At 35.5% G+C, this 13,459-nt stretch overlaps 1 protein-coding gene across 1 annotated transcript in view; it reads left to right on the top strand.

Annotated features, from left to right (window-relative positions):
- LOC110823743 (mediator of RNA polymerase II transcription subunit) overlaps positions 1 to 12,134 on the top strand; it is a 65,627-nt gene extending 53,493 nt beyond the window's left edge. The window contains exons 19-21 of the mRNA XM_088214062.1: positions 2,226 to 2,407; positions 11,368 to 11,468; positions 11,550 to 12,134. Coding sequence (XP_088070188.1) covers positions 2,226 to 2,407; positions 11,368 to 11,468; positions 11,550 to 11,751 — 485 coding nt within the window. The 3' untranslated portion in view covers positions 11,752 to 12,134. The remainder of the gene's footprint in view (positions 1 to 2,225; positions 2,408 to 11,367; positions 11,469 to 11,549) is intronic.
- The last annotated feature ends 1,325 nt before the right edge of the window (positions 12,135 to 13,459 follow it).

The raw sequence follows: 13,459 nt of genomic DNA, 5'->3' as shown, positions 1-13,459 counted from the left end.
TAAGATGAATATAGTTGCGATTCTTGTTATCTCTAGCTACTTATTTTGATTGGCAATTGCATCAATTTGATATAAAGAATTATTTCTTACATGGAGATCTAAAAGAATTTCATGGAAATACCATCAAGTTTGTCAGAGGAGTAGAATCAAATAATGTAAACTGAAGAAGACATTTTATGGACTCAAACAATCACCCAGAGTATAGTTTGACAATTTTCAAGTTGTAATGACAGGCTCAGGATATAAGCAGGCTAGAGAGACGACACCCTGTTTATCATAACACTTAGAGTCAAGGGGAGTTATGACTTGGCAAAAGGATTTGAGATCAAGGAGTTAAGAAGTTGAAGTATTTCCTAAGAATTGAAGTTATGCGTAAATGACAAATCTCCATCTTCCAGCAGAAATATATCCATGACCTATTAAGTAATCTTGGCAAGTTAACTTGTAAACCAGCTAGTAGTATTATCGATCCCAATCATAAATTGGAACTAGCATAAGAGCATAGGCTGGTTGATAAGGAAGTATCAGGGATTGGTTGGAAGATTAATATACCTGTCACATATAAAACCAATCATTGTTTGACAGTAAGTGTTATAAGTTAGTTCATACATAGCCTTAAGAAAGTGCATTTTACAAGAAGCCTACAGAGTTACATTTCCTAAAGGGGACACCCAAAAAGGGTATCATGTTCGGAAAGAGTGACAAGATGCTTATTGAAGCTTATACTGATGCAGACTATACAGGATCAGTGGTGGATAGAAAATCTATCGTAGATTGTTGTATCTTCTTTGGAGGTAACTTGATACTTGGAGGAGTAAGAAGCTGAAAGTTGTTGCAAGGTCTAATGTAGAGTTAGAATTCCGAAAAATGGCTCAAGGAATATGTGAGTTATTAGGGTTGAAGAGAATTTTAGAAAATCTGTTAATCAAGTTGAATAAAGCTTCGCTCATAATCGATACAACATGATAGGACCAAACATATTAAGATTAACAGCTACTTTGCTAAAGAGAAGACAGACAATAGTTTAATATGTATTCCATACATGTTTACCAACTCATAACTTGTAGAAGTGTTGATCGAAAGTTTGAGTAATTCAGCATTTCAGACTATCATTAGCAAGTTGGGGATGGGCGATACTTATTCTTCAGCTTAATGAAGAGTGTTTAAGAGTGTACTTTATATGTAATTAATTTAGGAGAATCAGATTGAAGAGCATAAAATACATCATCTCTAATTAATTTTTAGTTATCTTTCTTATACTAGAAAACTTGTATATATATATAGTCTTATTATTCAATAAAATACAAGTTCAATTATTCTTCACAATAACTAAATAGATGCTAGCTAAATGGGAAATAATAAACTCATACCAATAATAAGTTCATAGATTTATTCCTAAATAAGATAACTAACCTTTTAAAAAAACTCAAATAAGTGTAGTTGGATAAATATGTCTTAACAATTTGGGATCTTTTTGCTCTACATTGTTCTATCCCACTTGGTGAAAGTTCGATCTTTAGGTTATGTAATGTCAAAGCAGCAAGAATATGAAAATAAGGACTAGTCTTTCAAACAATTGAAAACCCCAAAAGTGGTAATGCTTCCAAAATTACGAATTCGAAAGGAGCAATTTACAACTAAGCTTGACAGAATGTATGAATAGGAAAATCCTCAAATTCTAGTTTTAAGTATTGGTTGGCAAAAAGTATTTTCATTATAATCTCTTCAAGAAGGCTTGTTATGTCTTTATGGAGTTGTAATCAACTAGAAATCTTCATGCTCAAGCATGGGCAATGTCATTGCTAGCTACTAAGTTAGAAGAGCTATCACTAAGTAACTCAGTTTGGTCACTAGAAATCATAACATGTTTCATAAATCTCTTTTTTAATTGCTTCACCTTGTATTCACACTTTCAAAATCATTGAGGAGAACATCTATATGAAGCAGCCCAAAGGCTATTTTGATTGAAATTGTGCAAACCTTCTTTGTCTCTTCTGTGACCTAGGGGAGTAGGAGTTCTTTTTGGGTTTAATAGGAGTGTTGATCACACCCAATAGGGTAAGGAGGCTTAAGGTGATAGATGGTATTCACTTCCATTGGTTGTTGTTTGCTTAGATATGATTGACACCATATCATACTAATATCTGAAAATATATCTAGAAGTGTGCATGTACTCCTGACTTGAACTTTGACCTTGTCCCATTGTGGATTTTTCTTTTTGACAGGTAATATTGTGGCATTGCTTCATTCTCTCTTCAGTAACCTCCCACAAGAATGGCTAGAGGGCACGCATGTCATCATTAAAAATCTCAGGCCGGTAACATCAGTTGCAATGTTGAGAATAGCATTCCGCATAATGAGTCCATTACTACCTAGACTCGCCAATGCTCATGCACTTTTCAACAAGGTATAGCATCTATTATTTTCTATCTTTCTGTATGCCTCTAGATTACTGTAAAGGACATAATTTTCCTTCTTTGCAACTGTTCTATACTTGTTCTTCAATGCCTGTGCCATCTTTTTTGTTATTGTTATGTGTAATTAGAGTAAAGAGTATATTAGTAAAATATCCACATATGTAATTAATTGTATGTTTTCTTTTATGGTTATTAAGAATACGTATATATAGAGTCCTAATACTCAAATACTCAATAATAATATAATATTCATTCTTCCACATGGTACCAGAGTTTTAAGGAAAATACCATATCTTTTTTTACAAACCCTAATCAGCTTTAGCTGCCGAAATAGGAAAAATCCAAAACAGGGCCAACCTTCATAGCTGGCCGCTACCATCTACACTGCTGCCTTCATAGTTGGCCACCAACAAGTTCAGTCGTCTCCAGCCGTTGCTTCCTGTAGCCCCGCGCTTGCCCAGCCGCGCATCTCATGTAACCACGCCTCCAACCATGTGCCTCTCTACCAGTCGTGCATCCAGCCGTGTACCTGCCCACCAGCCACTGCTCTCTTGCTGTGCTTGCTCCAGCATGCCACTACCAGAGCCACATGCCTTAGGACAAGTTGTTGCTGTTGTCCACCAGCAGCCACCTTGTCACACAAGCTTCTTGTGTAGCCCTGTTGTTTATGTTTTTGTTCTACGAAACTAGTCTTAATTGCCTAGACATTTTTTATCATCTCAAAGGTCACATCCCGAGAAATCGGTGCAAACCCTAACATGGTAAATTCACAACAGTCAACTAGAGAATTCCAACTAATTCAGGACGCCTATCGCCTGAATGGGGAGAATTACTTGAAGTGGTCGCTATTGATCCATACAATCCTAGAAGGAAAAGAAAAACTTAACCACATTCTGCACACCAGACCAAAATTGGAGGACCCGCAATGTGATGCTTAGGATGAAGAGGACTCAATGATAATGGCATAGCTCTAGAACTTAATGCTCCCAAAAATCAGTGGTACCTAGTTATTCTTATCCGACACAAGAGAGATTTGGAAAGCCATCAAGGAAACATACTCAAAAATTAAAGACATAGCTCAAATTATGATTTAACAATCAAGACTTGGTCTGCGAAGTAAGGAAACATATCAATGAAGGAATACCTTAGTCTCCTGAAAAACTGGTGGCAAGAACCATACCAATATAATTGCATCACTATGGATTACAGCAAGATTTAGCCACACTGAAGAAATTTTGTGTAGAAAGATAGAGCATACAAATTCATGGTGGGTCTTAATAAAAAAATATGAAGGCAAGAGTTCAGATCCTTGGAAAAGATGAAATGCCATCACAGAATGAAGTGATATCCCTTGTGGTTGCAGAAGAGAGCAGGCGGGGGATTAGGCTGGAACCTCGCATCGCTTAAAGTACAAGATAACAACCAAAGGCTTAAAACCACACTAAAAGATGAAGGAGCCGAGTCATAGTGATACATCAACAGCTGGTGGAGGGACAATCTTTAGTGTACTTTCTGCAAGAAACCAAGATAGACCAAGGGGAAATGTTGAAAATTTCATGGGAAGTATACCACCTCCAGTAAAGGTTGAGGGGTACAAGAATAATTCTCCAAAGTCTCAAGGACAAACAGATGTGGCCAACCAACAATGGAAAGAGCAGACTGCAATCTCAGTGACTTCAAGGCAGAAATTGAGCGTCTGAGGATTCGACTTCGTTCTTTGGAGAAACCTAAAGGTATAGACTTTTAGTACATTCAGGTATATTTTCTATCTCATATGGATTAAATGCCTCAAGTAAGCCTTTTGCACTACCACGGATTGTAGAATTAAGAGTCATAAATCACATAACTAAGTCCTTTAAATATTTCAACACCTTTGTCCCATGTCTCAATAATAAGAAAATAATTATTGTTGATGGTCCATTAACCATAATAGCAGGAGTTGGAAACATAAAGATTAGTTTTCACTTCAATAAGAAAGGATGTATTTCATGTTCCAAATTATGCATGAATCTAATTTCAATAACTAAGCTATCTCATGACCTACATTGTAAAGTGATCTTTTCTTCTTCTCATTGTGAATTAAAGGACCAGAACTTAGGAAAGATAATTGGACATGCTGAGGCATGGGACAATTTGTACTTCTTGGTTGTATCTGAGATGTCATTCACTGCTTTTTCCACCAGTAGCTTAGACAAGATTTGGTTACACGAAAGACCAAGCAGATAGGACATCATTGTTTTTCTATTCTTAATGTTATGTTCTCTCATTTAAAGATGCCAATAATGAAGATTTACACTGTTATGTATGTGAATTGGTGAAACACAAATGTGTAATTTTTTTTGTAGTGAAAAAGAAACAATTTTCCTTTTACATTGATTTATAATAATCCTTATGAACTTTCAATTATTCCTAGTATTTCTTGGGTTAGATGGTTTATTTCATGAATTGAGGATTGCCCTTGAGTAACTTTGCTCTCTCTAAATTTAAGATCAGTCATGTCATTCCCCAATTTCACAACACGACCAAAACTCACTTTAGCATAAAAATTTAACACTTTCGTATTGATAATGCTCGTAATTCTTTTAACCAAACATTCCTAATTTTTTCAAGGTAAAGGGATTTGTTCATGAGTCTTCCTGTGTTTTTACTTTAGAACAAAATTATGTGACAGAATGAAAAACAGCCACTTACTTGCTATTACATGTGTTTTTTTTATTCTAGAACCATGTGCCTAAATACTATTGAGGGGAAGCTGTGTTAACTACCACATATCTTGTAAAAAGTTACCATTTGAGGTGTTAGAATTTCGCAGTTTTATGGAAGTCCTATCTATTTTATTTTCTGACGTAGGTTACAAATAACCTTATCTCTAGAGTTCTTAGGTACTTTACCTATGTTCACATATACCAACTCCAAGGGGGGAAACTTGACCAAAGGTCTAAGTGGTGTACATGGAGTACTCTCCCACACAAAAAAGGATGCAAGTTTTGTCAACCTTCCATCCATAATTTTTATGCATATGTTGATGTTACTTTTGTTGAGACATAATCCTTATTTGATCAAATTTATGTTTACAGAGAGATTCTATTAGAAGATAAGGAGGACATATTCTTTCTTTGAGATTCTCTTACCCTCAAATACTACCCTCTCAAATACCTAAAACACCAAAGAACTTGAGTTCACAAAATGAACATGAACCCATAACCTTACAGAACCCACTATTTTCTTATATGTACTTACTAAGGAAAAACTTAAATCTCGATCTGAAGCAAGTTCAAGCATCTTATTCAAGTGTTGGAAATGAGGTAAACTTCAAGGACCCTTTGTCTTTTGATATAAACAGATTTATTGCATTGAAAAAAAAAAAAAGACGAGAGAATGCATTAACCATACTCTACTCAATCTCAAATTTTGTCATTTAAGGTGTTCTTCCATATGAGTCTAAATGCAGTTTCTATTCTTAAGACATTGTTTGAGGCTTTAAGATGTAAGGAGCGGGAGTTGCTATGAACATTGAAGCACTAAAAAAGAACTAGATATGGGAAGTGGTGGACTTATCCAAGGAAAAGAGACTTGTCGTGGGTAGGTAGGTACTTACTATAAAATACAAGTGTGATGGGACTATGGAGGGATACAAGGCTAAACTAGTGCCCAGAGGATATACCCAAACTTTTGGATACTAGAAGACCCTCGCACCTGTTGCAAAAATAAATACAACACGTGTCCTACTATCTTTAGCTACAAACTTTAATTGGAAATTATAACAATTTGATGTAGAGAATGTCTTCTTGCATAGAGATCTCGAAGAAGAAATATATATTGAGATCTCTCAGGATTTACCATAGAAGTAGTAGCAAACAAATGTGTATAGACTAAACATACACTTTACCAGCTTAAACAATTCTCGAGAGCATAGGTTAGAGTGTTTACAAGAGTAATGCTAGCCATGGAGTACAAATAGAATTAGGGAGATCGTATCCTGTTTCTCAAATATTTAGATTTAGTGGGAGTTAAGACTCTCCTAATATATGTTAATGATATAATTGTGACAGATGACAATGAAATTGAGATATTAGTGCTCAAATAATGTATGGTTAGAGGTTGAGATTAAAATATTTTCTTGGTATAGAAGTGACTTACTAAAGGACTGAGATATCTATCCCATAGCAGAAGTATATCAGTGATCTTTTAAAGTAACAGATAAGCTGGTATGTAAACCTGCCGACATTCTAATTGACCCTAACCATAAACTGAAACTGACAGAAGAAGATATCAAAGTCAACAAGGTGATGTAACAAAAGTTTGTTGGAGAACTAATCTACTTGTCACGTACAAGACCAAATATTACACATGTAATGAGTGAGATAAGTCAATTTATGCACAAAATCTGAAGTACACTTGTAGACTACATCTTGGATATTACACTACCTAAAAGGGACACGAGAGAAAGGTATCGTGTCCAGAAGAAACTACAGTTTACTTCTTGAAGCATACATTGATGCTGATTGTAACAACCCATACCCTAAGAAGAGGCATGGTGTCATACTCCCTTCTATTAATTTCATAATATCAGTTTACAAGATAATGTAAGCTATGGTATTCCGTCAACTATGTATATGAACTTCCATATATCTGACTGTAACCTCAACAATAATATTCTTTTCAACATCCAGTCCTACCTGCTATACAATGCCATTTCGAATATGAAATTATAGTAAATACGGATCAACAATGCTTAAAGTCAGTTCTGAACACTTTACGGGTCGCAATTTGGTTCTGGAATCTCTTGGACTTGTTCCTGATTTACCTGCTCTGTAAGATGATAAAGGAGTGAGCTAGACAGCCCAATAAGATCAATTTAAAAGTTAAACCAGCAGAATTGAAATCCATGTGGTTAATCCCTTAATTCCATCAGTTTTCTCCAGTCCATTTAGACACCCAAACTTCTGCCCAGCATTCCTCTGCCCGCTACTCCTGATTCTCTCCTTTTCGGTTTCCTATTGAGTTCTAAGGTCATGACTGCAATTTAATTTATACCAGTTTCAGACCTGTACCTTTTCACTCTACACCTCACTGATTCTTCACACTCCTTAACCATCCCATTATCCAAACGGAGTTCATCCCCCGGCTTCATAATCAACCACACACACACGCACCGCCCAACAGAACATTTACCTTTTGGTTCTATGTTCATTCAGCATTTACAGAACATATTACGTATATACCCCACTAAACGTCTCTCGGCCAAATCTGGCCACTCACACACCCACACAACACACAACAGAAATTCACAGGAAAGGCCAAATATAAATTGGAGTTCACTCTTCGACCCAAATAACCAGGCTGCACACACACCGCTCCCAACTGGGAGCACACTGGACTGTACATATTGTATCAAAGGCGCACTGCCAATGCTGTCCCTGTAGGTTTACCCAACACTTTTCGACCAAAACCTCAGCCGCCCACACACACAGACCTGACTTATCTCTAACTGGTAAATAATCTGTCACCCCTAATTTTTTTGTTTTCGTTTTATTTTACTTCATGCAAACTCCCTGGTTTCCTTCCTCACAGGTTCTACTACACACAGACAGAGTCTGTCTCCACTCTCAACCTGGATGGTTCCCCATGTTTTCCACTTCATCCCTTCCTATGATTGTTGAGACCTGGGTTTCCAGTATTCCCACTCATTCCATTCTGTAGTATTTCCCCTTCCTATCTCCCTTTTTTTTTCTTCTATGGTTTCCGACTATGCTGTTCATACTCCCATTCATGCTTTCACCAGCTGCAGTTCAAGTACAGAATTCGTCCCACATACTAACAATGTAGCCTCTGTATTTTCTTGTTTCATTTTCCTAACTTCACTACCACATAGGTTGTAAATAACTCCCCTCTCAAACTTTTACCACGCTCTGTTCCCTGCTCCTGTCACACTTTTATTTTTCTTTTTTATTCCATCCCTTTTCCTCCTCTCTCTTTTTCTTCCTGCACCCATACTGAGCCTGCTTCTCTCTTGTTCTTCTGTTCCCCTCTTACATTTTCACTTCTAATTCATATACTGTTGTACTGCAGTATGTCTACAACTCAAAGTTCTACACCGTTCCTCCCTACAATCACCATATTTTACATCAGTTCATCAACTCTGGTATATTCTCCTCTAGCCTCAAATTGAAGTTTAAAAGAACAAGTATCTCACTCTCATCTCTCATATCTACATTTCCTAGAAATCTTGCACTCCTAGCATCCATTCAATAGAGTGTTCAACCAATCAGGTCTTATCTCCTGAAAATCCCCTCACAGTTATACCCTAAAATCAACCAATCCCCTTTTTCCCTGCATGGTTTGGCGGATCTGTTTAGCTCACTTAGGAAATCAATATTTCTCCTTCAACTGAATTCTGTAAGTCCTTTGATTCAGATCGATTGACCCTTCTGCAACACTACCTGGTTACCTAAATTCTATCATGTTTCTCAATGATTTTGCAACATCCATTCTCTTATTTCATACTTTCATCATTCCGGCTTAAAAGGGCTTCAAGATTCATAGAATTCGAACTATCAAATTCAAACTTGCACACATTATTCACCATAGAATTACAATTTAATCACAATTTTCATAATGCAGGAATTTAAACGCACCCATTTCAGATTCGGATTTCAAAGATCGAATTGATCTTACCTTCTCGTTCTCGAGTGAAGATGCCTGGTCCCGCTGATGGCCCTTCTTCCCTAATCTCTCGTCAGAGCAATGCTTGCTATCTTCGGAGGGGACATTTGAGCTCTGCATCTTTCTCTCTTCCCTTCTTCTGTCCGTCTTTCCTTTTCCATCCTGGTTTACCGCATATCCTCTCTTTTTTCTTTTTCTTTTTTTTCTTTTTTTCCCCCCTTTTGTTCTTTGAAACCTAACACATATATATTGCTTTTGATCCAATCGTGACCGTCAATTTCTAAAGGGTGATTTGGGCCGTTCGAGTTTAAATGATTTCTCCCCTGCCGCTTGATTTGCCATGCGATGCATGTGTGGAAGATCTTGTTCGTTCCCGTGGTGCCATCGAAATCATGACTTGTTGTGCCACTTGTGATCTTCGGATTGGTCCCTCGGGACACCTTGGCTACTGAGGTGTTAGGGGTTTCCAATTTTACAGTTTGGCCCTGATCCATCCACACGATTTTCATTTACGTCCTTTTATATTTACTAATTTGTATAATTCTTCACAATTGTTTTTAATTTAGCTCTTGCAGTAGGTTTATTTAATTTTCTTTCAAATAATAATATATATGTATTCTTTAGATAAAATTACACTAATTTTAACATTTCCACTAAATAGAACCTATCATTACGATTACCACTGATTATACAAGATTTATAGTAGATAAAAGATCCACAGTAGAGTTAGAATTCCAAAGAATGACTCAAGAAATATGTAAACGATTATGGTTAAAGATGATCCTAAAAGGCGTAAAAATTAAATGGAGTGGGCCTATGGGACCTTATTGTGAGTGTAGCTCATAATTTAGTGCAATATAACAGGATCAAGAATATTGAAGTTGATAGACATTTCATCAAATAAAAACTGGATAATGGTTTGATATGCATACCGTACATGTCCACCACTTCACAACTTGCCAACGTGTTAACTAAGGGCTTAAGTAATCCTAGATTTAAGAGGATCATTGCCAAGTTGGGAATGGACAACATTTGTTCACCAACTTGAGGGGAAGTGTTGGGAAGTGTACGTTACGTGTAACTAGGGTAAATGGTATATTAGTGAAAACGCTCATATATGTGATTAATTGTATGTCTCTTTTATTGTTTTCGTGAATATGTATATATAGAGCTCTAATACTAAATAATTAACATATATGGGCTTTTCAGGACAGAAAAATAAAATAAGAAATAGAATATTAATTAGAATTAATTATAGAGGTTGTAATTTTATCTTATACTTTTTAATCTGATTTGTTTCATTTTAACATCCTGATTTACTTTATCTTTAATACCCTATTTTATTTACTCTTTAACATCATGATTTACTTCCTCTTTAACAAACACAATGTATTAAATCTTTTGTCATAATCAATTATGTTTTATTTATAAGATGCATTCATCTCTCATGACATTTTCTGACCATAAAGAACCAAATTTGACTGAGATCTGGTCAAAATTCGGCTTGCTTAAGCAGTGCATGGACTAGTTCGCAGCCATTGACTCATGGTTGTCTAGTCATGTGCATTTGGTAACAACCCTCTGTTTGCATTCTTGTTGGTGGCTAATCACATTTCTCCTGCCATTTCCATCTACTCAGTCCTGTCATTACTATCTATTCAGTTTGGTATTGAATTGTACGAGGAGCAATGGCTTTGTCTTTTCTTCTGGACTGGTAGTGAAGGAATTTGGGGATTGTTAAATATATGTTCTTGAAGTTTTTTAGTTAGTCCGTAATTTACCACCACAGAAAAGGCTGGATACTCCTCGTTCCCTCTGCTCAAACCGTCTGTCTTTTGATCTATGTGCTATACTTTGATACGCATGAGGGATGTGATTAACACTATAATGGGTCTGCATGCTATTCTTTGGTACGGATACGGGATGTGAGTAACACCTATTAGACACTACATATTTGTTTATTGTATCTTATATTAGCCAAAAGGTGGTGTATTTAATTTATCTTACAGTACATGGGTGGTGCCTGGTTTTAAATGGATGTAGCCTCAAGAGTAATTAAAGGGAGGATAGATTAGGAATCTGTTTTAGGTCTTCTGACACTGACAGATGGGACTGGAGGTGAAAAAGAAAGGAGTACTGGGTGCAAGGGTGGGAGCAAAGCAATTTGTTGATGTGTTCATGGTTCTCCTCTTACAACGAGTGTCAAATTAATTGTTTGCTTTTATTATTTATTTATCATTGCCTATTCTATTTTGTATGCTTAGTGTTTGACAACTGTATCCAGACCCTCTCATTGCTCCTAAATACAATGGTGGACATTTTCGGGAGGAACTCACCACAACAAGCAGTTGAAGCTTCGGAAATAACAGATCTCATCGATTTCCTGTAAGTATCAATATGATTCTTTACTTTACTATTGTGATTTAACATTTACAGAAAGGAGGCACTAATTCATGCGTTTTTCAGTCATCATGTTGTCCATTATGAAGGACAGGGGGGGCCTGTGCAGGCTAACAGCAAACCTAGACCAGAGATTTTGGCTCTCGTAGGAAGAGCAGCGGAAAGTCTCCGTCCAGATATACAGCATTTTCTTACCCACTTGAAACCTGATATAAATTCTTCAATATATGCTGCTACTCATCCAAAGTTAGTGCAGAGCACCTCCTGACAACTCTAGCATCTGTCCTCAGCATTACCTGCAGAACTAAGATATTTTTACAAAGCTTTAATGTCACTCCGATTGTCTGTGGCATGGATTTTGTTGTTTCAAGTCCAAAATGCATTGTGGTTGAAGAGCCATAAAAAGTTAGCTGGGAAGTCCAGTGTTTCTCAGCTTAATTTGCAACAAGTGCATTTCTTTATACGAAGACGGGCCATGGCTCATCCATTTTGGGCATGGTTGTTTACTGCCACCAACTAAAACAAGAAAGTTGATATTTCTGTCGGTAAAGTAGAGATATTTTCTGAAGTTTTCTAATCAATATTTTGTTTAGAGTATTAGAATATAAGTATATGTGATGAATAAAAAAAAGGACATGCAAGTTCGGGTTACTCTTTGTTGTATCATATGAGGAAGGGGGAGAGTAAAATTTGGAATGCGACTATTCTATTTAACGGTAATTTAAATGTGCCAACCTCACCACACACATGATTTCAGAAGGAAACTATTAGGTTATATACCATGTTGTCTCAGTTAGCTGCCAAAATTTAAAGAACCTAGTTCCTTTGATATTCTGAACGTTAGAGATATTGACCTTCACTACTATTTCAATTCTGGATCCCGATGTAGGATATTTAGAGGTAAACACAATATAGGTGACTGGGAAGTTTCATAAGCCTTTAAAGACGGTCTTATTTCTATAGGCAGGACAAGATATTAAAGATTATATCATATTTGGAGGTTACAGAGGAAGTCTTCTCTTTTGCTTCACTGATTCAATCTCTTTTAAGTTCTCTTGGTTCCGCTTGCTTCAATTTCTAACTTTTTTTATGGATAGAATTGCCTCACAATTTTGGTTTTAACATCTTTGTTCCCACTTTCCATTTGGTGAAACTTTAAATTCCCACTTTGAGAAATAAGAATTAGATATCTAACGCTCAATAAATTCTGTATGGAGTTTGGAGGTTGTTCAAAGAAGTTATGATGCAATTCTGATTCCGCCTTTGGAAAAAAAAAAACAAATATATATGTGTATATATAAATATATGGTTCCATCTTTGTATTATGTAATTTCTGCTTTTTACCGGTGTTATAGCAGGACTCACTCTCTAGGTAATCAATTTTATGGACGACTAAAATATTCTTCAATATAGAATTCTAATATAATTTTATATTTGATTTTATTTTAATTTTGTATTCGTGGAGTTGGCTTATAATTATGATTCAAATAATTTTGTATATAAAAATATGAAAGTTATGAAATTTTGTAATTAAAAGAAGATAATATACTTTAGTTAAAATTAAATTATATAAACTAGAGATGGAAGGTTGCCAGTTGAAAATATGAAAAGTTTAACTCTTTTTAAAACTCTCGTATTTTTAAATGTTCTTAATGTTTAAAAAGTTAAAATACATTCTTGTAATTTTAGTTTATATTCTTTACCAAACTAATCTTTATAATCTGTTTAAAAAAATTTCTCTCTTTTTCTAATTAAGTCAAGAATAGAATAATATTATAACAAAATGTAATAGTATTATAATGTTAGGTTGCAATCACTAATAACATATTATGAATCCATTATAACAATTAGTTCCAACAAATTGTAGTACTTTTAAATAATTATAACAATCATATCTAATTTGATTTCTCTAAAGATATCGAATACATGCATATATTACTAGACGCTAAACTGATAAAAATTTTTTGATTGATTTT

The sequence above is a fragment of the Carica papaya genome, chromosome 2 (genome assembly GCF_054855325.1).
Source record: "Carica papaya isolate Zhongbai chromosome 2, ASM5485532v1, whole genome shotgun sequence".
In the NCBI taxonomy this organism is placed as follows: domain Eukaryota; kingdom Viridiplantae; phylum Streptophyta; class Magnoliopsida; order Brassicales; family Caricaceae; genus Carica; species Carica papaya.
This window is presented reverse-complemented; position numbering and strand designations above follow the sequence as displayed.